Here is a 23,761-nt window from a genome sequence, read left to right as displayed (position 1 = left end):
TTAATTGCCTGAGATCATAGTTAAAAAGTCGAGTGTTCCAATAATTGCCGAGTTTATATTCAGTATGTTTCGTGAGTCTTGTGACACTTACGTTTGAAAAAACTTATCACCGAAAGAGTGAGCAATTGAGTATTGTTTTACGTGGCTTTTAGCAATATTCCAGCAATATCACGGCGTGGGACACCAGAAATGTGCTTTATACATTGTACCCATGTGGGGAATCGAACCCGGGTCTTCGGCGTGACGAGGGAACGCTTTAACCACTAGGCTACCCGACCGCCCCATTTCGACCAGGAACACCAATGACGAAAAAGAAGCAACGACACCGACATGATGACATTCAATCGGTCAAATTTGATCTCTCCATCCACTTCTTACGGCCAGCATGGATTCCCGCTTATTCTGAGATTTAGAAAAAGTCCAAGCCGAAACGTACATATATTGATGCTAGCATCTTAAATAAGTGTTCAAAAGGTTGCATCTCTATATATGACTGCGTTTCAAAAGTGTGTCTAATCGATAATAACTACACCAGATCACAAGTGCATGAATAACAAACGCAAAGAAAACTTTTATTTCCAACGCTGCTATATTCACACTGAGCATACTTGTACTACATATTCCTTTCAAACTGATTGATTTTCGAGTTGACTCAGTACTGTAGAGGATCGTCTTTGTAATGTGGTTGGCTGCTGGAGATGCAGAACAAAGGGTTGTTTGTCATCTGGGCTGACCGAGGCAAGAACTGGTTACTTAGCTCTTGATTCTTTGCAAGTCTGATAGATTAATATAGTTCAACATCGGAGTACCTGTTTGTCCTCTCAATGCAAACACGTCCTTATAATAGCCTGCACAAGTAAAACGATTGTCAACATCCCTTAACAAATCTGTTTATCACCCTTAATGAGATGCGGAAATACGAAACCTGATAACAGCCACGTGGACCCAGCGCCCGAGCCACCAAAGGATGGTCGTAGTGCTACGATCGTTTAATGGGATGTCCCATTTGGCATCACACTGTAAGACAAGTGAGCTTTTGTCGTGACCTGTGTTTCCGTCGAGCGTCGTGAAGGTCTTCGTGGAGCGAGTGATAAAAAAATGTCGGCAGGCCATACAGCCACGATAGCAAAATATACATTCATGAAGAGCATGCTGATTAAAACAACAAGGCAAATATCACAGATGCAATATAACACAAACTATATGGTTAAGAGTAAAACGTATACAGACAACGTGAACTACAATGAAGGCATGTAATTTCATACATTCAAAAACAAATACCTTGCTGAAATGTAGGACCCGTGAAGAGTCCGGGGTAGAAAAGGTCTTCAGCAACCCATGCTTGCCGTAAAAGGCGACTATGCTTGTCGTAAAATGCGACTAACGGGATCGGGTGGTCAGGCTCGCTGACTTGGTTGATGCATGTTATCGATCCCAATTGCGTGGATCGATGCTCATGATATTAATCACTGGATTGTCTGGTCAAGACTCGATTATTTACAGACCGCCGTCAAATAGCTGGATATTGCTTAGGGCGGCGTTAAACAACAAACCAACCAAACCAACCACGAAGCAGATCTTTCAGACATGTTGGTTGGCAAAAGCTGCTTAAGCTGCTTCGTCGGCTCTTCAATTTTCTGTTTATTTGTTATTTAACGCCGCACTCAGCAATATTACAGCTATAAGACGGCGGTCTGTAAATAATCGTGTCTGGACCAGACAACCCAGTGATTGACATCATGAGCATCGGTCCACGCAATTGGGATACGATAACATGCATCAACCAAGTCAGCGAGCCTGACTACCCGATCCCGTTAGTCGCCTCTTACGGCAAGCATGGTTTGGTGAAGACTGTAAGGACATAGTTAAACATCCTGCTGAACACGGATAAGTCGAACTCTTGGTTGTTTCGATACCAATTTGTTTCACAAATGCCAATCATATGGTTTCGTTGAATCCCAGATAACTGAACTTATTATTTGGCTCCTTTGAGTTAGATACAACAGGCTCCAACTTTATTATACATGTTATCTGACTTGATTTTGTTTTTCTAGCTTGTCAGAAACTTGACATTGATAGGCACGTCAGGTTTAATTACATCACCCCCAGTTTGGGAGAAGACACGTATGATGTAAACACGAATGGTATTCTGAAACAATAATTCGTCAATCAGTAGATCTGTTAATCCACGCCCCTAACGTGCATTTATTTCATTTTGGGGATGCCATTTTGCTGAAGGTAGCAATTAAATACGAAGCAAATTATCTTAATCTCTTAAGATTCTAACCTTATGACTCAGTAAAATTGTGTCGTGTGTATGTATTCCGCTAGCAGATACATCATGATCAATCTACTCAAATGCTGCGATTATAGTGTCTGTGTGACCTACTAGGGCATGTCAGAAGCATTATGGCAGTCACTTAAGCACAAACAGGACAGGGTTGCTATTCCTGCAACCACATGTATCGCAGCCGTGATTTAGTTTCAATATATAGCCCTACACGATACCTGCATTCGTTTATTTGCATATACAGGGATAACAAGCTAAGCTGCGACCGAATCCGATCATTTATAATCATGATTGTCACGTGACTTCACTGAAGACGGACCCATGGCAACAGATCAACAATTGATGCGGTCACATGTTGACATTTCGTCATTACCAGAACAGTCACTCAATATAATTCAGCACCTCTATTCAATCACCACACCTTGTCGAGCGACCAGCTAAGACGGACGCAATGTTTCGGAAACTAATTTTCATTTTTTTAGTGAGCTATGCCACTGCGTTGTTAAAGATGGGACTTTGATATAAATGGAACGATTTTGATAACGTGCTCATGTCAACAAGCGTCATATTTGAAGTTTCAGATATTCACAGTGGTAAATGGTGTGTACTTCTGTGTCTCCAGAACGAAGCTTGTGTGTCCGTATTTCATAGACGTCAACACCGACGGTGTCAGTTCCATGACGTGTTGTTCATGTCGCCTGAGGATGGAGAAGAAGAGACAGGCACCGAGTACTACAGCTTAACAACAGGTGAGGTTTGACATCATTATTCATAGAATGCTAAGAAAGTATGTCGATTATTGCGTAAAGATTCGTTTGTTACCAGTCATCAATGTCTATTCGAATGCTTTATTATCTTTTGCTTGTTTGTTTGTTGTTTAACGCCGCACTCAGCAATGTTCCAGCTATATGACGGCGGTCTGTAAATAATCGAGTCTGTACCAGACAATCCAGTGATACACATCATGAGCATCAATCCACGCAATTGGGATCGATGACATGCATCAACCAAGTCAGCGAGCCTGACCACCCGATCCCCTTAGGAGCCCGTTACGGCAAGCCTGGGTTGCTAAAGACCTATTCTACCCCGGATCTTCACGGGTCGAAAAGCTGATGTAATCATCTCTGAGCACTTGATATCATTACTATCATCATATTAAACGCCTTGTGTTATGTCTGCCATCGTGGTATGACCACACTACGCTCGAGTTTTTTTACATCCACCTGACATATCAGGTACCCATTCCCTGCTGGTTGAACAGAGGCACATTTGAACTAAATTACTTCCCCAGGGTGACAACTCAAGTTTTGACACTTGTTTGTCGGGTGATTGTAAGAATTCGTGTTTCCACCATCTGTTCATCTACCATCGGATGGCTGTTTGTTTGTTGTTTAACGCCGCACGCAGCAATATTCCAGCTATATATGACGGCTGTCTGTAAATAATCGAGTCTGGACCAGACAATCCAGTTATTGACATCATGAGCATCGATCCACGCAATTGGGATACGATGACATGCATCAACCAAGTCAGCGAACCTGCCCACCCGATCCCCTTAGTCGCCTCTTACAATAAGCATAGGCTGCTGAAGACATATTCTACCTCGGTTGGTTGGCTGGCTGGTTGGTTGGTTGTTTAACTCCGCACTCAGCAATATTCCAGCTATATGACGGCGGTCTGTAAAAAATCGAGTCTGGACCAGACAATTCAGTGATTTATATCATTAGCATCGATCCACGCAATTGGGATCGATGACATGCATCAACCACGTCAGCGAGCCTGACCACCCGATCCCGTTAGTCGCCTTTTACGACAAGCATAGTCACCTTTTACGGCAAGCATGGGTAGACCTATATTCTACCTCGGATCTTCATAGGTCCATCGGACGAGTGGGTTCTTATGAGTGCACAGGGTGAATGAACTGAACACTAGGGGGAGTGGCAACACTGTAAAACCTGTAAACCTGTTGGTCCAAAGGATGATTAACAACCCGGTCACTAGCGGGATACGATCTCAGCACCTGGTGCTCTGGTATCATCATGAATAAACTGGGACAAGAATTATTGACCTTGCACAAGGCATGTTCCTACCTCACATATTACAGGACATTAGAGGTTCCAACCTGGAATGATGATTTTTCACAGGGCCCAGTTGACTTGAGCGCCGCAATGCATAATGCAAGTTGCGTCCCTTCAGCGGGCCGGAATCCTGTTAATGTGGATTTGATTCCCAAATGCGCCCTGATTATGATTCTAAATTGTTCAGACTTACACCACTGCGTTTAATTGGCAGATAGTAAATAATATTAACATAGCATAAACTCACTGTCTTTATTTTCTTTTTACCGCCCCTTGGGGACCCGGGGTAGTATGTGTCTCCAGCACCCCATTGCTGTTATTTAGAAGCAACCGAATTTGGCAACTTGTTTGCCGTGTGTTGCGCCCCTGTGTCGGTAGAGGACGGGAGTCTGGTGGTTGAGGTCACTGGTTCCAGGAATAGCGTTCCTTTGACCAATACACCACTTTGACCCTGACTTCACCTTGACAGGTGGTAGAATGGACTCGGTTCGATCAATCAGCTGGTCATGCCAAGCGCTGTGCATTATATTTCATTTTCACAATTTGATGTGTTACTTACATTTTGGGGTTATTGGTCAAATTACTTACCTTGTTGACTTTAAAATTTCTCAAATGTTCACATTCCTCCAAAAGCAATAACAGGAAATTAACATCGGAGTGGAAATATTTTTTTCCGAATTCTCTCAGTTGTTACACATGCCACAGTTTTTTTTACATGGCTCTCAATCATGTACAAAGACAAACTGATGACAGCTATGACTGCACTCGCAAACCAAAGTACATGTATGTAAACTGTCCTCCTCAGAAGTGTCCTGTTTTTCAAACAGAACACAAAGTAATTAAAAACAAGCATGAAATACTCACATCCCCCGCCAATATGACATGTCCGGTTGTGTGCAATGCATTAGCTCCTGTGAACTATGTTCACTGGGCCTTTATGTAAATGGCCTAATTGCAGCATTAAAATAAGTTATTACTGGTATTGTTTTGCCATCTGCAGTTTATGATAGAATATGTAACTGTATTTGTAATGAGTAAGGATGAGACATATGGACGAACAACTTCTTTTTTACAATTAGGAGCGATGGTTTCGGTGTAGGTTCGGTGTAGGTTATCAAGCAAGTGAAGTACAGAGTATGGTTGACAAGAATATATACAGGATTGGAGGCAGTGTTTATACAGTTGAGTAGGTTTAAGATCAGTTACACTGTTGTATTTGTAATGAGTTGTGTTTCTGCATGAAGTTAGTCAGTGAATGCAACAACCGTGTCCATGACACATTTGGAGGAACATACATGTACACACAAGCAATGCAGAACTTACCAACAAGAAAGGAAATGTATTTAAAACTGCGAGATGACATTATGTGCCAAGTTTGGTGAAGGAATAAGTACGGTTTTCAAGATCTGCTCTGGAAACGAGGACTACCGCCATATTCAGTCTAAGTCAAAGTCGTTCCCATGGAAACTCGAAAAATATTTCTTTAAAAATCCCAAATTATCAAAAGGCACCAGTTCACCACTAGACCTATCTATGTGCCAAGTTTGGTGAAGAAATATTGTACGGTTTTCAAGATCTGCTCTAGAAACGAGGACTACCGCTATTTTCAGTTTAAGCCAAAGTCGTTGCAATGAAAACTCGAAAAATATTATTTAAAAAAACCCACAAACTATCAAAAGGCACCAGTTCACCACGAGACCTATCTATGTGCCAAGTTTGCTAAAGAAATATGGTACGGTTTTCAAGATCTGCTCCGGAAACGAAATGTGACGGACGGCACCCATTCCTATATCCCCCTTCCACTTCGTGGAAAAGAAAAGTATCCTACCCTGATTGCAAGAAGTTTGTACAAAGCTAGTCAAAAACAAACTCTGCCAGTTTCTAATTCCACAGTTGTGTCAAGAACACTAAACAATTCTCAAATTTACGAGTTATACTTGGCCTCTTTCACAACTTTCATAGGGATTGCCATATGAAAATAGTTCAGGGTCCTTATGTGGCTTATATTTTCTGCAGAAATGTACGTAGACAGTTTGTTTTTGATATGGAAAATTTAAATTCGTTTTCAAGTGACCATTTATGAATTGTATTGAGACAGATTTGTAACTGCCTCTCTATTGTATGCATATTTTTTCCACGACAAGAAAAATTAAAATCATTCACAAAAAGTGATCCATCTACTGAATCACTTAAAATCTTTAAAAGACTATTTATTTTTATACTAAATAAAGTGACAGACAAATCACTGCCTTGATCCTGATGATAATGATCAGACAGGGTAGAACCCACGCGGACCTGAAATTGTCTGTCAGTTAAAAACTTGGATATAAATTGATGCCAACAGCCTCTCAATCCAAAATCATGTAAATCCTTTAAAATCCCGTGTTTCCATGTTGTGTCATACGCTATTCTAAATCGAAAAAGACAGACACTGTAGTTGGTTGGATTGTTGTTTAACGCCGCACTCAGCAATATTCCAGCTATATGACGGCGGTCTGTAAATTATCGAGTCTGGACCAGACAATCCAGTGATTCATATCATGAGCATCGATCCACGCAATTGGGATCGATGACATGCGTCAACCAAGTCAGCGAGCCTGACCCCCCTACCCCGTAAGTCGCCTATTACGACAAGCATAGTCACCTTTTACGGCAAGCATGGGTGGCTGAAGACCTATATTCTACCCCGAAATCTTCACGGATAGACACTGTATGCTGGTTATGAATTATTGCATTTTTCACAAATGATTCTAACTGAACTAAATGGTCAACGGTACTTCGATTCTTTCGAAAGCCACACTGAATATTTGTAATTAAATTATTTGATTACAATTACCATGTTAATCTATTGTTGACCATGCGTTCCATGGTTTTGCAAATGCAACTGGTCAATGAAATGGGTCTATAATTTGAGGGATCACTATGATCCCGTCCAGGTTTCGGTATGGGTACAAGTATGGCATTACGCCAAGAAGAAGGAAACTTACCTGATCTCCATATATCATCAAAACTTAACAAAAGGGTTTCTAAACACGGTTCTGGTAAGTGCTTCAGGAGTTGATAGTGTATATCATCAGTTCCTGTAGCAGTAGCATGTGCTTGTCCAAGAGCAGTATGAAGCTCATGGGTCGAAGATATTTCACTATAATCTTCCCCATTATCTGATTTAAAATTAATAGTTTTCTTTTCTTGCTTTTTTTGGAATAAAGTGACATAATTGAGGAAGAAGAATGTTTTGCTAACGTTTCACCTAGTTTATTTGCAATATCTGATTTATTAGGTTATAGTTCATCCCCATTCTTAAGATGGTGGATGCTAGATTTTGAACCCTAACCTTTAATTGTATGTATCATGTTCCATACCTTGGACACAGGCGTTCGTGAATTAAGTTTGGAAACATAATGTTGCCAAGATTGGCGTTTATTTTGTTTAAACGTACGCCTGGCTTTAGCATTAAGATTTTAAAATTATAGACCATGGGATGGCTACAGAGATAGTGCTCAGCCTTTTTCCGTGCCTTCCTAGCTTGTTTGCAGTCATTGTTAAACCATGGTTTACGGATGTATCGATTTGTAGAGGACTTAGGAATACAGTCATCAGCGATGTTGTTCAATTCATTAGAAACTAATTGTACAGGGTCAGAAGCGTCAAGAAACAGATCAGGTTTTAATTTATTGGATGCAAGTAATTTAAATAAAGGCTAGTTGGCCTTAATAAAGTTCCATCTTGTTGAAGGAGGAACATCTGAAGGTAAGACAGGTTTATGGTTGGAAAATGATCACTGCCATAGGGGTCTTAATGGACTGACCATTCAAATTCGTTTAATACATCAGAATCTGTAACTGATAAATCCAAGGCAGAGTAGGTACCTGTACCGGGATGTAGATATGTGTTTAAACCATCGTTTTAGATACAGAAGTCATTGTTGGAAACTTCCCCTTGTTATGTGTCTAAACACTACCCCATTTCGTGTTTGAGAGGTCCATCCATTCGGCTGGGGAGGTGTCATGGTGTGGGGCGGTATTTGTGGAGATCAGAAGACTGATTTGGTGATAATACAGGGAAACCTGAACGCTGTGCAGTACAGAGACCAAGTGTTGCAGCCAGTTGTGCTTCCGTTCTTACAAAACCAACAGCAGTGGACATTGTTTCAACACGACAATGCCAGGTACCATACTGCAAGACTGACTCGGAACTTTCTAAACCAGCAGAACGTTGACGTTTTGCCCTGGCCTGCCCACTCACCCGATATGAATCCTATTGAACATCTGTAGGACCATCTTGACAGAGAGATTAGAGCACGCCATCAGCCTCCCGTCAACAGATAAGAATTGCAGCAGGACCTGAGAGACGAGTGGATTCCAGTCCACATCATCAGAAGACTGACGTCATCGATGAGGCGGCGTATCACAGCATGCATTGAGGCAGCTGGAGGTCATACACGCTATTGAAGGCAACTGTGTCGACAATGAACTTGTAGTGTGTCTGACAATGTTTTGGTGACATTTCAGACAACTTTTGAAATGAAATGTCTTACCCCACCATTGTTTCCCTTGAGCTTACATTACCTGTGATTGCACAATTTCATTCAAACTGTGGTTGATCAATCATGTATTACCCCTCCCTCGATTATATTATAATTCACAACAAGACCTCTTCTTGTTATTTTTTTATCGATCATGGAACTCGACCTATACTTTCTTTTGCCGCCCAGTTTACTTGTAAGGCTTAACTGAAAAAATATCGCCAGTGACTGAAGGGATGATATAAATCCTGCCAGGGTCCATACTCAAAGGCACTGTACGCCCCCATGGTCCGAAGAATGATGATCTCCCTTTAGTTACTGACGATATCTTGCCGATTTTTATATTGTGTTGTTCACTAATACTTATGACTTTTATTTATTCTCAACTAGTTTTAAATCGAATCTGTGATATTCTAGTTATTGTACTGTCCATCGTTGACAGCGTTTTACTTAGTCTAAATATGTGTATCATGAATGTACTTCTCGTCACGATATGGCTGAAATACTGCCGATGTGACGTTAAATCTTAACTGACTCACTCACAAAAAGTGTGCATGGTTGTATGTATCTGTCCTCTCGTTCATTTTCTTTACATATACATGACAAGTATTCTTTTCTGTCTCAGGCGCTTGTCCATCTGGCTACATCCACAACCGAATCCTCAACTTCTGCTACAAGCTTTATCCCGACAATCTCCCGTACGACGATGGTCTTGCTGACTGTATGTCAAGAGGAGAACACTTTGTTGCTATTGACAGTGCGGACAAGCAGAACCACGTGGTGAAACAGATCACCTCGTCATCAGGTTCGAATAGATGCCTTCATATCTATTAACCACTGTAAAAATCATATTCATACTGCCAAAGTGACTGAATTAATGCAAGAACACCGTACTAGACCTGACGGGGATGGTAAAAGTACACTTTGAATGTCCCAGAATCATTTCCCTTGTTTGTTTGTTTGCTTGCTTGTTGTTTAATGCCGCACTCAGAAATATTCCAGCTAAATGACGGCTGTCTGTAAATAATCGAGTCTTGACCAGACAATCTAGTGATTGACATCATGAACATCGATCCACACAATTGTTTTTTGGTTTGTTATTTAACGCCGCACTCGGCAATATTCCATCTATGTGACGGCGGTCTGTGAATAATAGTCTGGACCAGACAATCCAGTGATTCATATCATGAGCATCGATCCACCATGTACAGTCGCCTTTTACGGCAAGCATGGGTTGCTGAAGACCTATTCTACCCCGGATTTTCACGGGTCCAATTCCCTTGTAGTTAACACAAGCTGCTTAGTTGGTGTCGTGGGTCCAACATTTTAATGTGTTTTTATGGTTGTATAGATACAGATGTTATTCTCGTTTTGCTATAATGATGGGAAATGTATTTATTATTGAGTGTGACGTGACCTCCACGATACACAAACTTTATGAAGTTTGAACAGAACGTCATCTATTGATCACCCTCATTCGATAGATGGGGTTTGAAAAAATATATATACAAATTATATTTCGAGAGGCAACAACTCTGCCTTTTTCTTATAATACAAATCAGTCTTGTCATAAACGTCATGGGCCATATGAACAAGACAATTGTGACAAAACTTGAATGGGACAAGGTTTCCAGAAGCTTGTTCCATAAAATGAACAACTGTTGAGTCCATGACCTAGTTTTGCAATGTTGTTAGAAGTGAGTTCTCTTGTGCTTTCTACACAATTGTATATTCCAATTTAAAGAAAAGTCAGGACATTTATATTGAAAACAAAACAAAAATAGGTGCGTATGTGGACCTAAGGAATGTATTATTCTACACATCATTTAGTTAAACATATAATGTTCAACAGACGCAAAACGACGAACGATATTTTGATCATTAGTTTCATAATGTTGGTTATCAAGAGGGGTCGCGCTATTGTTTTATCATCGATGCTTTTGCCAATTTCACTCAAATTCATATATTGTAATTATTGCTTCACACTTTTCAATACTCAAAGTGCCTGTTTGAAACTTTCAGCAACTGTGGCCAGTAGCTACTATTTCGATGGTTGAGATGCGGCAAATGAGGGACAATGGGTATTCCATGATGGCCGACCTATGACCTACTTTGCCTCGGGTCCAGGAGCACCGCATAATGGCTCGGACAGACATTACATTTTCGCCAAGCGAGACCACAAAGAATTCCTGTGGAATGACAGGCCGCGGACATTGGAAAAATACTACATCTGTCAAAGAGACATTTGAAATTCCTCAAATGTCAGAATACTGGCATTACTCGGAATTTCCAAGTTCAAAAGAAAACTTAGAACGGAGAACACAAGAAGAGTACTCAGCACCACCACCATACGATATCAACTATTGGCTTGCGTGTTTCTATCACTTGACAAAGCATCACCTAGCGGTATAAATAGTGAATATACATATGTTTCCTTGCTTTCTGAAAAAAGCGTTTACATAATTTCTGTTAATGATTCATTTTTGTCCCAAAGACGACCAACAGTTACTTGTATTAGAATTTCATATGGCGTTACCTGGTTGTACATGTATAACAATGAAATCATGTTGCCTACCCTGCTGCCCGAGGTATAGAGTTTGAGAAGCGGAATACACATTTCTGAATACACAAACAAGCAACCTTGAGTTTAATAATCACGCTTCAAGCTCACCATTTTGGTTTGAAATAGTAATGAACATTGCAAAATGAAATTTGCCATGCGTCCCTCATCGTTTATTCTCTCTCCCAGTAGTGTTTGACTGTACGATAAACAACGACCACAAGTCGTTTTTTTCTTGAATAAATATGGGAAGAGAATTAACACCATCTTTTTATCTCGTCAAGACTTCCTCAATGCAATATTTATTCATAATACATGATATTAACCATTCCCAAACAGACTCGAATGATAACCTCTGTCATATACAGACATTCTTCAATTCTTTGCTCGAAAAATCTCTTCCCAACTCTCACAAATATTTTACCTAAATATTGCAAGTTTTCCTGGAATGTGAGCATTAATATATTTGACGTCAGAGTGAGTGAGTTATAATTTTATATCGCATCGGCAATGTTGCAGCCACATCGAGATGAGAACAAGTTTATAATTATAAAATTCCTGTCGACAAAGGACAGTAAAACAGTAAGGTAGATATCATAGTTTAGGTATAACACAAACCTGAGTAATATTAAAACAAAAAACTTTTCAGTCAATTAGTTAATAGAAAGAAAAAACAGGCTATAGACCACTGGCAACAATGCTAGAACTCCTAACTGGGGATCATGGGAACGTACCGTGCTTTTGCTCCCTGCATGATTCCCAGCTGGATTTATGCCATCACCTTGTCCCACGGTTGTACGCAATGTTAACCAATATTTAAAAATCAAAGCACAATCAAGGAATTAAAACACTAGTTGATATGCAATACTTCAATGTAGATGGACTCACGTATCATTGTCAGGGGGACAATAATTTTGCCCTACTAAGTAGGGTAGTAGTACTTTAACCCCCTAAGTGGCACCGCCTTCATTAATCTCTGTTGACATTAATATCCCATTATTCTAAAACAATCAAAAAATGATCAAATACTTCTATTTGCCGAATGATAATAGTTATCCCTTGTGAGAGGAAAATCAACACAGTCAAGCAAAACATGCTTCACTGTGATTCTCTCATCACAAGGGACACAAAACGGAGGATCCTCACTTTTCAAGGAATAATAGTGGGTATAGTGACTGTGGCCAATACGACCTCGTCGAAAAACAACTTCGTCATGTCTCGAATGGCAATCCTAGTAGGTATAACCTAGGGTTGGTTTTATACTATGAAGTTTGTTTATACCTACTTGGGTGTTCCACTTAGATCGTTGATGTAGCATCTAATTATTCGCTTGTAATCACTGTATGGTGAAAGAAGTGGTGTTACTGATTTGTTGAGTGCCGCCTTTGCACCAGTAGCAGCCATAGTGTCACCAGTGATTCCAACATGACCAACAATAGACGATGCCGTATTGGGCAGTGGCGGGAACATTATTCAATTCAAAAATATCAAGTATCAACGGATGATTTGAAGAACAATTATGTATTGTCTGAATTCATGACAAGGAATCAGATTGGTTGGTTTGTTGTTCAACGCCGCACTCAGCAATAGTCCAGCTATATGGCGGCGGTCTGTAAATTTATCGAGTCTGGACCAGACAATTGGACCAATTGGGATCGATGACATGCATCAACCAAGTCAGCGAGCCTTTTTCGGCAAGCATGGGTTGCTAAAGACCTATTCTAACCCGGATCTACAAGGAATCAGAACAGATGATGAACTGTTAAGATGGTTGGTTTTGAATGTAGTCCAATTCTATAAGAATATAATTGACCTCAGCTGTAAAAATAGAACTATTACCTCGGATTCTCGAAGACACAGTGTTAGATCCAATGCGATGGCACTTGATACTTTGCCACCATCCTTGGAACAATCGGTAAAAATAGTGCGACGAGAGTCATATTTTGACCTTAATGAGGCATATTCCTGTTGATAGACCAATTGGTTTGTGTCAGATTTTTATAGAGTAGTTAGTGTTGACATAGGTACCTGTCCTGTCATAACGTAACGAAGTGCAAGCGGATGTACAGTCATTGCGTGGAGTTCACATTACAAAAACACATGTGTTAGTATTATGCTTCAAACAAACACAAGTCGAGGGGATGCATTATTTAATTTCAAAATATATGCATTTATATTGAACTTTACATGAAGCACGGATATATTTGTCCGTTAGTATATATTAACAGCCAAACCCACCTTACACATATCTACGGTATATAACATACAGTTGTTGATGGCGATTTTACCAACAGTGATCAACAAGGACACTGCACGCAAAAACATGATCGGATTTCAAAAGTCAATCTCCTGTCTCCAGAGCCATTCTCCTCATGTTACTCATTTTAGTTACTCAGTTTCTTCAAATATGAAATGTCAACGCAATCCGTAAAGAAATGCGTTTGAGAAATATATTCGTTTTGCCAAACAGTACGAGGTTAACTAAATGTCTCGTCCCTAACATGTATTTTCTTGTTTACTCAGATAATGGTTACTGAGCTTATGATGAAATCTGGGGACTTCAGTCCACCAGTAGAAACACCTAGTTCAAGAAAATATAAAATGACAATGCAAAGGATTAACTAGTCTTGATTATCCGCCGAAACAGATTCAATTTGGCGTAAAGGCCGAAATAGCAGTAAAAAATATGTGAATGGCCAGTAAAAATCAGTGATAACACCAAGCGCTCGCGGAAAGGGGAAGCATGTCCTGCCTTATCGGTAGTGTCGTAACTGCTTTCGGGCGTCAAGTGCAACCCTTCTACAGTTACTGAAAGTATTGCCGTTCCTGGGGATCATGGTCAATTACGCCATGACTTTGCAATTCGCCTTGTCCGCAGTGGCTTGGCTCCGTCAAGGAGTAATTGGTCTAACGACGCTTACTCCAAATTGTCTCTATCAGCATTTATATCTGCATAATAAAGAAACGCAACTCCAGCTTTATACTCACCTAGTTTTACTTACTCTCAGCCCATCTATCAATACAGGACAGGATCAGACCGGCCAGACCCGTCACTAACTGGGGAAAAGTTAGAACGATCGGGATTCGACTCGATCGATTGCAAACCACGCTCTCCTCTGCTAATGTTGAAGGTATCATTTTATAGTGTTCGGGCCTGGCCTGTTTTTGTCACATGTCACTATACCTCATTTTCATACGTTAAACGTTAGATCTGACCATGAACTCATGTGTGTCGTAATCGGATAAATACAGAAGCCTTCGTGCCAGAGTGCTCATCTCTCTATTGATTTGGGACTCCGATTTTGTTACGCCTTTATAACCTTATAACAGTAGAACCCGCCATTTACACAAAATACATAAAAGGTAAGTATGTATTGCCTGGCGACGCAGAGCAATGCTCATGTGACGGTGGCCTGTAAACATAACATACAAAAAGAGAAACGCAAACGTATTAAAATGATGCAGACATCCATACAAAATTAATACCAAAAATGAATTGGCCATTTCTGCATAAACTGATTGATTATTTTTGGATAAAATGAGAGGCACTGCAGAAATTTGGTGAAAAGATGGACAATCACATAACAAACACAAACACGTGAGACCCTGACGCCGAAAAACACCAACATGACATGCACGAGCAACATCACTTCTTGTGCTATAAGGGGCGGTCGGGTAGCCTTGTGGTTAAAGCGTTCGCTCGTCACGCCGAAGACCCGGGTTCGATTCCCGACATGGGTACAATGTGTGAAGCCCATTTCTGGTGTCCCCCGCCGTGATATTGCTGGAATATTGCTAGAAGCGGCGTAAAACCATACTCACGCACTCACTCACTCTTGTGCTATAAAATTGTTGGGTTTTCATTTGTATGCCATGCATCACAATCCTACCTCAAGTGAACAGCGAAAACGGGCCACGACTGATGGAAGACAAACGTAACAACGCCATTGGCCGACTGCGAACAGGAGAATCATCTTCAGCCCAACTCTCTACAACTATGGCAATACCAGGATTGCGTAAGATATCAGCCCAAACAGTGAGCAAGCGTTTACGCTCTGAAGGTATTCGCGCTAGACAACCAGTTTCAGGTCTCATTTTGACGGACCTGCATCATCGGCAGCGACGTCAATGGTGTCAATGTCACAGAGAGTGGCCACAACTGCGATGGAGACAAGTTTGGTTTAGTAACGAGTTACGTTTTATGCGTCGCCGTCGAGTGTACAGGCGTCACAGGGAACGTTATGCAAATAACTGCATACAGGAAGAGGACAGATTTGGTGGTGGTAGTGCGATGATGTGTGCAGTCATCTCCGACACTGGACACTCCGACGCTTTGGAGAAGTCTCGAGTCATTAACAGAACCTTTTACCCCACTTCCGGAACGACGACATAAACTTTTCTGACACGGCCAACATGAGACAACTGGGTGTTGAGTTGAGGTCATATCTCTCGAACATATAAGATCAAGCATTTCACAGTTACAAAATGAGTTGGACTTAAACTCATCCTCTGAGGATAACCTATCTGTTTTTCGGCCCTTAGGGCAGACACGTTGCACACGTGCTTGCAGAATTTTAAAGCTGGTAATAGCTCTAAATTTTAACCACTTGAATACACTTTTATGGACGCTTTAAGCAATTTGTGATTTTCATAACGATGTATTTGTGCAACAAACATACATTGTACATTGTATTCACTCGTATGAAGTGGGGTATAAGACATTTAAACACACTTGCTCAGAGGTGCCACCACCAAAACTGTAGGGATATTGACCGACACACATCGGAAAGTGTGGGTAATAATACTAATACTTGCACAATCCATCTGGGAAATTGCCACTGGTTACAATATTATGAAAGAGATAGAAAAGACAGGTATCATTATATCGCAGTAGTATTGTAAAAGTTCAATGACATAGAGATTACTACACGAGTGTCTGTCAGATACCATTGATCTTACAAGGAGTTGTTTCAAAACGTATCTAACGAGCGAAAGCGAGTTAGATACGCTTTGTAACAACGACAGGCACGAGTGCAGTAATCTGTTTCTTACACACCCTAAAATCGCACCTTTTTAGCATCGAACCGATGAATTTTAGCATCGAACCAATGAGTGTGTCACGCGTTGCGCCTGAGTGGCGAACGGGGTGTCGAACACGTGACGTGAAACGTGAACTTCTAGGCAGTAGTGTACATGAACATGTTTTTTTAAGTGCCGGTAAAACAAGAGAATACGTTAATGTGTATGAATATTAAACCTCACTCTTGTCAGCAAGTACACTTTAATCAAACATTCCCATGTGAATTAATCCACCCCCGACTTTCACCTTGATCGATAGACCGCGACATGAACTTTGAGTTATTCCGTTTACCTTGTTACTTGATAGTGATTCATAAACCCATGCTCAGGATATAGTCGAAATCGTACAATCGACTCTGCTTTTGGCAGAGATTTCTTATGATATGGATTATGTCACTTTTATTTCTAATGTACTTCAAAAAGGAAACGCTGAATGTGCCCCAGGTTTCCAAATGTCGAGTTCTGTTGAACGCCCAATTAAACATACTGTGCAATCTGAAAACATTATTAGATGTTAAGATCGAGGTTAAAAATATGGATTGACAACATGAAAATAGGATGAGAGAATATTTGTTTAATCAAAATATTATGTCTATATTGTTGATGCAACATTGTGTTATGTTCGTGTTAACAATTAAGAAATACCTTAGTTAGGTACAGTGACAGCGCGTTGTGCTACGTGGACACCAGGTCAAATCGGCCGACACAAACAACGCGATAGGTCTTGTCCTTGCACGTGTGACATTTGAATGTTATTCAACATTGGTGAATTAGCCGAAACCTTAAATCAAATTGAAGAATAGGTGCTGAAGTAATTTTATTGCTAACTAATATATGCTATATATGTACTGTCAGTTTTGGCACTGAGTCGATACGTTTTTCATTTTTCTCTGTTATGTCCTCCAGGTAAGGACGGAATTCATTTCGAATTCATTTGAAGTGTATCAATGTTTCACAATCCTAGACCTTGAGGTGTCTGAAAAGATTCCAAAACGCAATTTTAGAAACTGCCTTTTCTATAATAATCAAAATAAACCAAATTGTTTTTGGTACTTTGCTGCTACGCTTGTTTCAAATGATATTATCTTTTGGTTTTGGTTCCCAATCCAAGACCTTGAGGTGTCTGAAAAGATTCCAAAACGCATTTTCAGAAATTGTTTTTTCTATAATATTCAAAATAACCCAAGTTGTTTTTGTTACTGTACTGCTACGCTTGTTTCAAATGATATTATTGGTTTATTTAAGTGTATCAACGTGTCACAATCCTAGACCTTGAGGTGTCTGAAAAGATTCCAAAACGCAATTTCAGATATGGCTTTTTCTATAATAATCAACATAACCCAAAATTGGTTTTGGTACTGTGTTTCTACGCTTATTTGAAATGTGCTGGTGCCTAAATAACGATATGTGGATGATAATGACAACGACTGAAAGAAGGAAAGCTCACTTGGACAGTCAGTCCTGGTGAGATAAAATCAACTAACAAGGGAATTACTGTGATCGGAATCAACAAACAATACAGTGACATACTGTGATAGTCTGGATGTTCTCATGTTCAAGTGGAAATATATAGCAAATATAGTCATACTGATGAAACAAAGAAAAGCACAAAATTGGAGTTCCTTGTGGGCTTGAAATGACAACAAACTGGGATTGTAGCAACTCCGTTACTGCGTTTGACACAACATGTGTTTGGCTGGCGATCTATAAGTAGGGAGTAATAAATTGATTTTAGATGTTATATGAACGGATGTTACCGGTCTGACGTCATTTTCTCATATAACCTGTAAACTGTCGACATCAAGAGAAGAAATTTAGATTACAACAATTCTGCTGTTATAAAGATCATGTATTTGAATGGGAATACTGACAACAAGCATAAAGACATTCAATTATTATTATTACTTTGCAATAAACACTTAAACGCAATCATATGTAACATTCATCAGTTACTTCTTCATTTCAATAACCTTGTTTTCACATATACACGCAGCACTACCCGGTAACCCTACCTGACTGGTCTGTCATACAGACCGTGAAAAACCAATATGCACGTCATAGCAACACAGCTTCTCCAAAGTTAGACTTACAGACATTGTAAAATAGAATATGGTTTGGAGGATTATGTTTTTTGCATTCACAATATGATATATCTTAAAGCATTAGCTAAATTTAGATGCTGTAGTCATAATTTAATGATAGAAATAGGTCGACAATACAATATTAACAGAAATTATGTCCATTTTGCATAGTCCTAATTGTAGGATCACAATACCATTTCTGCCTCCAATGTCCATTCTGTGCAGATTTAAGAGACAGCATTTTGCCAAAGTATTATCGTGTCCTTCCAAAAACTTAAAATGATATTCTAAAGCTCGAATCCGCCTTTACTTAACAGTCTAGGGATTTTTTTCTTAGCACTTAAGAAATGCAACAGATATTTCAGAGATGTCATTAATTATCCTAAGTAGTAATACTGTACGCTATTGTATAAGGAAAACATTTTGGCGCTCTCAGTCAAATATATATGTGTGTGAGCATATACTTGTATAATGGGCCGGGGGCCTCATTACGGAATATACATCAACAACTAATAATCATCATCACATATATTAGTTTCACCAATATGAGTACAACACTGCAAAAAAAATCCACATATACAAGCTTGTATATGCTTTGGAAAGATGGTATATCCAAAGCATATACAACTTTGGAATGATGAGATATACAAAATATACAAGTTTGTATTTATGACATATACAAAAAATATACAATTTTGTATGAATGATGTATCCAAAATTGTTTTTCTTTGTATATATTAGTAAAGGGAGATAATTGTAATGTATTCGTGTATAATCATTGTATATGTGGAAAATGAAGTATTTTAAGTTGAGCACTGTGTTTCTTTGTTAATGTTGATAAAGGGGGGTAACTGCTGGGTATTGTTCTATAATTGTTTTGTATGTGCAAAATGCCGATCAATATTATTAGCAAGTTACAAATAAAACTGATATAGTGGCGTGTAACATTATTGGGATGTTTAATTAGTACTCCACACTGTTAGCGGGAGTACATACTCTACCTGCAATGATATTAACGGGTAAACGATTGAGGCGTCTGGTATTTGGGTAGACTTTATTGTCAAATATACAGTGCGGATTAGCAGTCGGAGGTGATTGCATTGGCGGTGACTTCTTTATCATAATCACCTGAAAGTGTTGAAATCGATTTGTGCTGAGCTTGGATTGGTTTGTACGGGATGCCGCGATGTGATTTGTAACATGCTCTCGTGCGCATAGCAGATTAGCCAACAGATTGCACAGAGGATGAAAGCTAATCATTATTACTTAAAAGTGTTGAATTTGGTTTGTACGGTTGAATTGAACGGTATACATTGAAATGATGTGAAATATCCGCGGAAACGCGGAAAATCGCGTTTTTTAAAACAGTAGTCCTTGGAAAAATCATCTTCCGCGTAAAAATATAATCAAAGATTTAAAAGAAAATACTCCGAAAAATATCGTGTTTCCGGACAACCGTCGCGGATTGTCCTGTTTTGCGATCAGAGCTTTCAGCATCAAACATGCATTTATTATTATTCATAACACAATACTATTATTGTCTGATCTTAAGTTTTTGGACATCATACATTTTCTATCACGAATACTTGCACTATAACGAGGGGTGTGGCATCACACAGAAGTATTCCGATGATGGCTTGTTTTTATGATAACGTTGTCTTTTATAAGTCAATGAGATGTTTTACAGTTGTTCATATGAAAACACCATGAATGTTTATTCAGCATCCGAAAACTCATAACACGGGGATATATGTTGCAAATAATGTCTTATGTTTTACAAAAGGTAAGTAAGTACAAGGTAAGCTTTTCTCAATATGCTTCAACATGGGAAAAGAGTCAGACATTGCACGTTTGTAGCAGTATTGCTCCCAGACCTGGCGGGTGCGCTGAAGCTATTCCAAATTTTTTGAAAGTACTGATTTAACTTTGAAATTTTACTGCATCCGCCATATTTGACTTATTTACTTTTGCCACTGACTTGTTACATTTGTTGGTATGAATATTGTCCAAACGGCACGAAATTGCTAAATATGCAATGTTTAAAAAATGTCTGGGGGCTCAGCCTAATATCGTTTGCAAAGTCAACAGACTACGACTGTAAATGTATTGTACAACCGATGCAAGAAAATAAAAAAAATGTTACAAATACAAATTATTAACAAGTGGAATATGAATACTAATACCTGTACTTTTTAGGAAAAGAAATTGACACATTGACGTATTCAGATTTAATTGATATTTTCTTTACTTATGTCAATGCGAATTTTTTGTTTGTTTGTTTCTTCATCTACAATTCCACAAGGCACAAAACTTGCTTAAATCTAAAACAAATAATCAATCAATGAGATACTCTGGTTATTGCGCAAAGAAGAATCCAGTACCAATGAAAGTGAACAGCATCCATGACCCGATGTTATACAAAGCAATGATTTCAAATAACATATTGCAACTCATGGTTGTTAACAATCAGACCGTCAACATAATGACGGTATCAGTGGGCACATCGTAGTTTTTGAAGTTAAAAAATGATAACTTCATATTTATACTTATACAAAATGAACTCTTATATTTGCACAGTAAATGAGTTCATGCTTTCATTGGCAGCTTCAAGATTTTAAATGAGATATATTGTGTATGATTAAATAAACTGACGTCCAAAAGAAACTTTACCAGAGTTGGAAATCACTCTTGCTCAAAAACAACAAAACATACATGCATGAAGTAAAGTGTATGGAGAAGATCAATATATCAACATAATCAACACTGAAAGTGACAGAATACGTGAACTGGTTGAGTGACTTTCTGCCATCAGCGTGAGAGAATTACCTACACATATACCCACAATCTTTTTAACTAATCGACAATATCAGAATGCTATTAACAATCTGACTGAAACATTTAACCAAAAGTCATTGATAAAAAATCTTTTCATTTTACGGTTAGGTATTGCATTTAGATTGACTTTAACGTGAAATTGAATAGTTTCTGTTTTCTTTGGATTATACTTTACTTGCTTTCATCCTTTTGGTAATTTTTTCCAAATCGGCATTAATATTTTACACAGTAGTAGTTGGAATTGTCCACTTAGGGAATTGCCTGGACCCCGCCGCAAACACAGTAAACAGACATTCCAAGGTGAATAATATATACAATTGTTTCTTGGCTCGACATGCTAGGGTCCATAATGTTACTTATAATGTAAAACTAATAGTATTATCAAATTATATTAAAACATTTTTATACATTTATGTAATCATACTATTTAACATGAGAGAGGTAGCGACACATATATATAAACATGCTGTATTTTATAATAATGATTGTACAATTCTGAATGCTTTAAACCTGTTGCATTAAACAAATTTTGGATGAGAGGTTGTCACATTGTGAATCAATTTATTTGATATTCACTTAATGGCTTTGTTGTGTACTAGACTTGTAAGTCATTTTTTTTATTTCTTCCAAATGTTCTATTGCAAACACATACAGAGTCAGCGCTCATGATTGCCATATCTATTGCACGAATGAATGAAAATATCATCATTAATACACTTACCTGAGCTCACTGTGTGTTCTGAAGTAAAATCGATGTAAGGCACCCAGCACGGCTTCGTTCACGTTCACCCTCAAATGTACGATAGAAAAATCTGCGATTCTGTGTGTTCTATGTTCAACTGCATTTTTGTGACAGGCGTTCGTTTATTTATTAAAATTCCACAAGTTCATAAATCACATTGAGTTGCTCGCCTCTTCTCGAGCTGCTCACACTCTCCACTGATGCTGGCTGCCTTAGCTAACTGGAGTCCGCATATAACTATTTACAAACTCTGTTCTAATTATGCTAATCGAGGAAGTGCATTATACCAGATGACAAACTTAGTTATCCTGTCACACTAATCCCACTAATATGTCAATTGACTAAACGAACATCCTTTTTTATATACTTACGAAGGAGTATCACATTGGACAGTGCATACAACTGTTTGTCAAAACAATATCAAGCAACATTTTAGATTTAGAATCACCATACCATGACATAACAGAAACATATATATTAAATTGTATATATTCATATTTGCCGATATTCATGATATATTATTTTTACCGTCATTGTTTGAAACTACTCTGAACGACTTTTATGTATAGATCTTCTTATTTGTAAACAGATGACGCACTTATTAGATATATTATTGATATAACTGTCTGCTCAAGTGTTCTATTTCTTTATTACGTAAAATGCTGTCAACATAAATAAATACAAATTATTTCATAACACTCCAAATGGAGTTGTCATAATGCCAATAGTATACACTTGTCACATACAATAATACTGTCCGGTATTCTTAGTAATATATTCAATAGCAACCAAATATTGTGAGCATTAATGTCTGCAATGTAAAGAAACTGAATAAAGCAGAGGTAAAATCAATCCATATATACAAATTGTTTATTTTTGGAAATACCAAATATACAAAATTGTATATTTTTGGATATACCATATATACAAAATTGTATATTTTGTATATATTGGAATTTCGCCTTGTGCAAGAACTGTTATCCATGTGTTTTTTCGCAAACTGGCTAAGTCGAGTAAACCTACTGACAGTTGCGAAAACGTTATAAAAAATCCATAATTGTTGGAAAGGTTCGCGAGAACGGTAGCATGCACTGGCAACAATATCAAGCCATGACCCTCATGGTGGTTTATGCCTAGTTCAGTAGAGGTTCGTACAACAATATTAAGCCACCAATCCTCGAGTATAAGGATGCATTAAAACTAGAATCAGAAACTGCACCAGGGCTGGAAAATGGACGTGTAAAGGCTGCCAGAGTAGAAAAGGGGATGAGAGTGAAATTGGCGTGAACGCTTTATTTAATACATCCTCGCTAGTCAGTAGGAACTTTTCATCAGGCTACTGTCGTACGAGTTTCGGGTCAGTCAACTTGAAATCGCCTACATGCAGCTCATCGCTGACTTATTGATCATTTCCACACTGTTTTCCTCCAGCAAAACCAAGTGCTACAAACTATTAAAATCACCATTGACTTCCTTTGAAGTGAACCACCTACCAAACAGAGTTTCCGTCACCTTTGCAAACTCAATAAAAGTAGAACCATCCCTTTTCTTAGCAGACCTTCATGAAAGCT

General features: G+C 38.8%; 1 protein-coding gene across 1 annotated transcript; it reads left to right on the top strand.

Moving 5' to 3' along the window:
- The first annotated feature begins 2,732 nt into the window (after positions 1–2,732).
- Positions 2,733–11,630, top strand: LOC124133097. The gene is made up of 3 exons (XM_046497343.2): positions 2,733–3,039; positions 9,519–9,698; positions 10,916–11,630. Exons 1-3 carry the CDS (start codon positions 2,841–2,843, stop codon positions 10,948–10,950), a joined length of 414 nt encoding a protein of 137 aa, XP_046353299.2. The 5' UTR covers positions 2,733–2,840; the 3' UTR covers positions 10,951–11,630.
- Positions 11,631–23,761: the final 12,131 nt, after the last annotated feature.

Source organism: Haliotis rufescens, unplaced genomic scaffold (genome assembly GCF_023055435.1).
Source record: "Haliotis rufescens isolate VD_foot unplaced genomic scaffold, xgHalRufe1.0.p SCAF_23, whole genome shotgun sequence".
NCBI lineage: Eukaryota > Metazoa > Mollusca > Gastropoda > Lepetellida > Haliotidae > Haliotis > Haliotis rufescens.
This window is presented reverse-complemented; position numbering and strand designations above follow the sequence as displayed.

What these genes read in the sequence shown, in the direction of transcription:
- LOC124133097 (XM_046497343.2), top strand. Translation starts at nt 2,841, where the DNA reads ATGTCAACAAGCGTCATATTTGAAGTTTCAGATATTCACAGTGGTAAA. An exon ending in GTACTACAGCTTAACAACAG is followed by an intron (nt 3,040 to 9,518) that starts GTGAGGTTTGAC and finishes TTTCTGTCTCAG; the next exon opens with GCGCTTGTCCATCTGGCTAC. An exon ending in ACAGATCACCTCGTCATCAG is followed by an intron (nt 9,699 to 10,915) that starts GTTCGAATAGAT and finishes TGAAACTTTCAG; the next exon opens with CAACTGTGGCCAGTAGCTAC.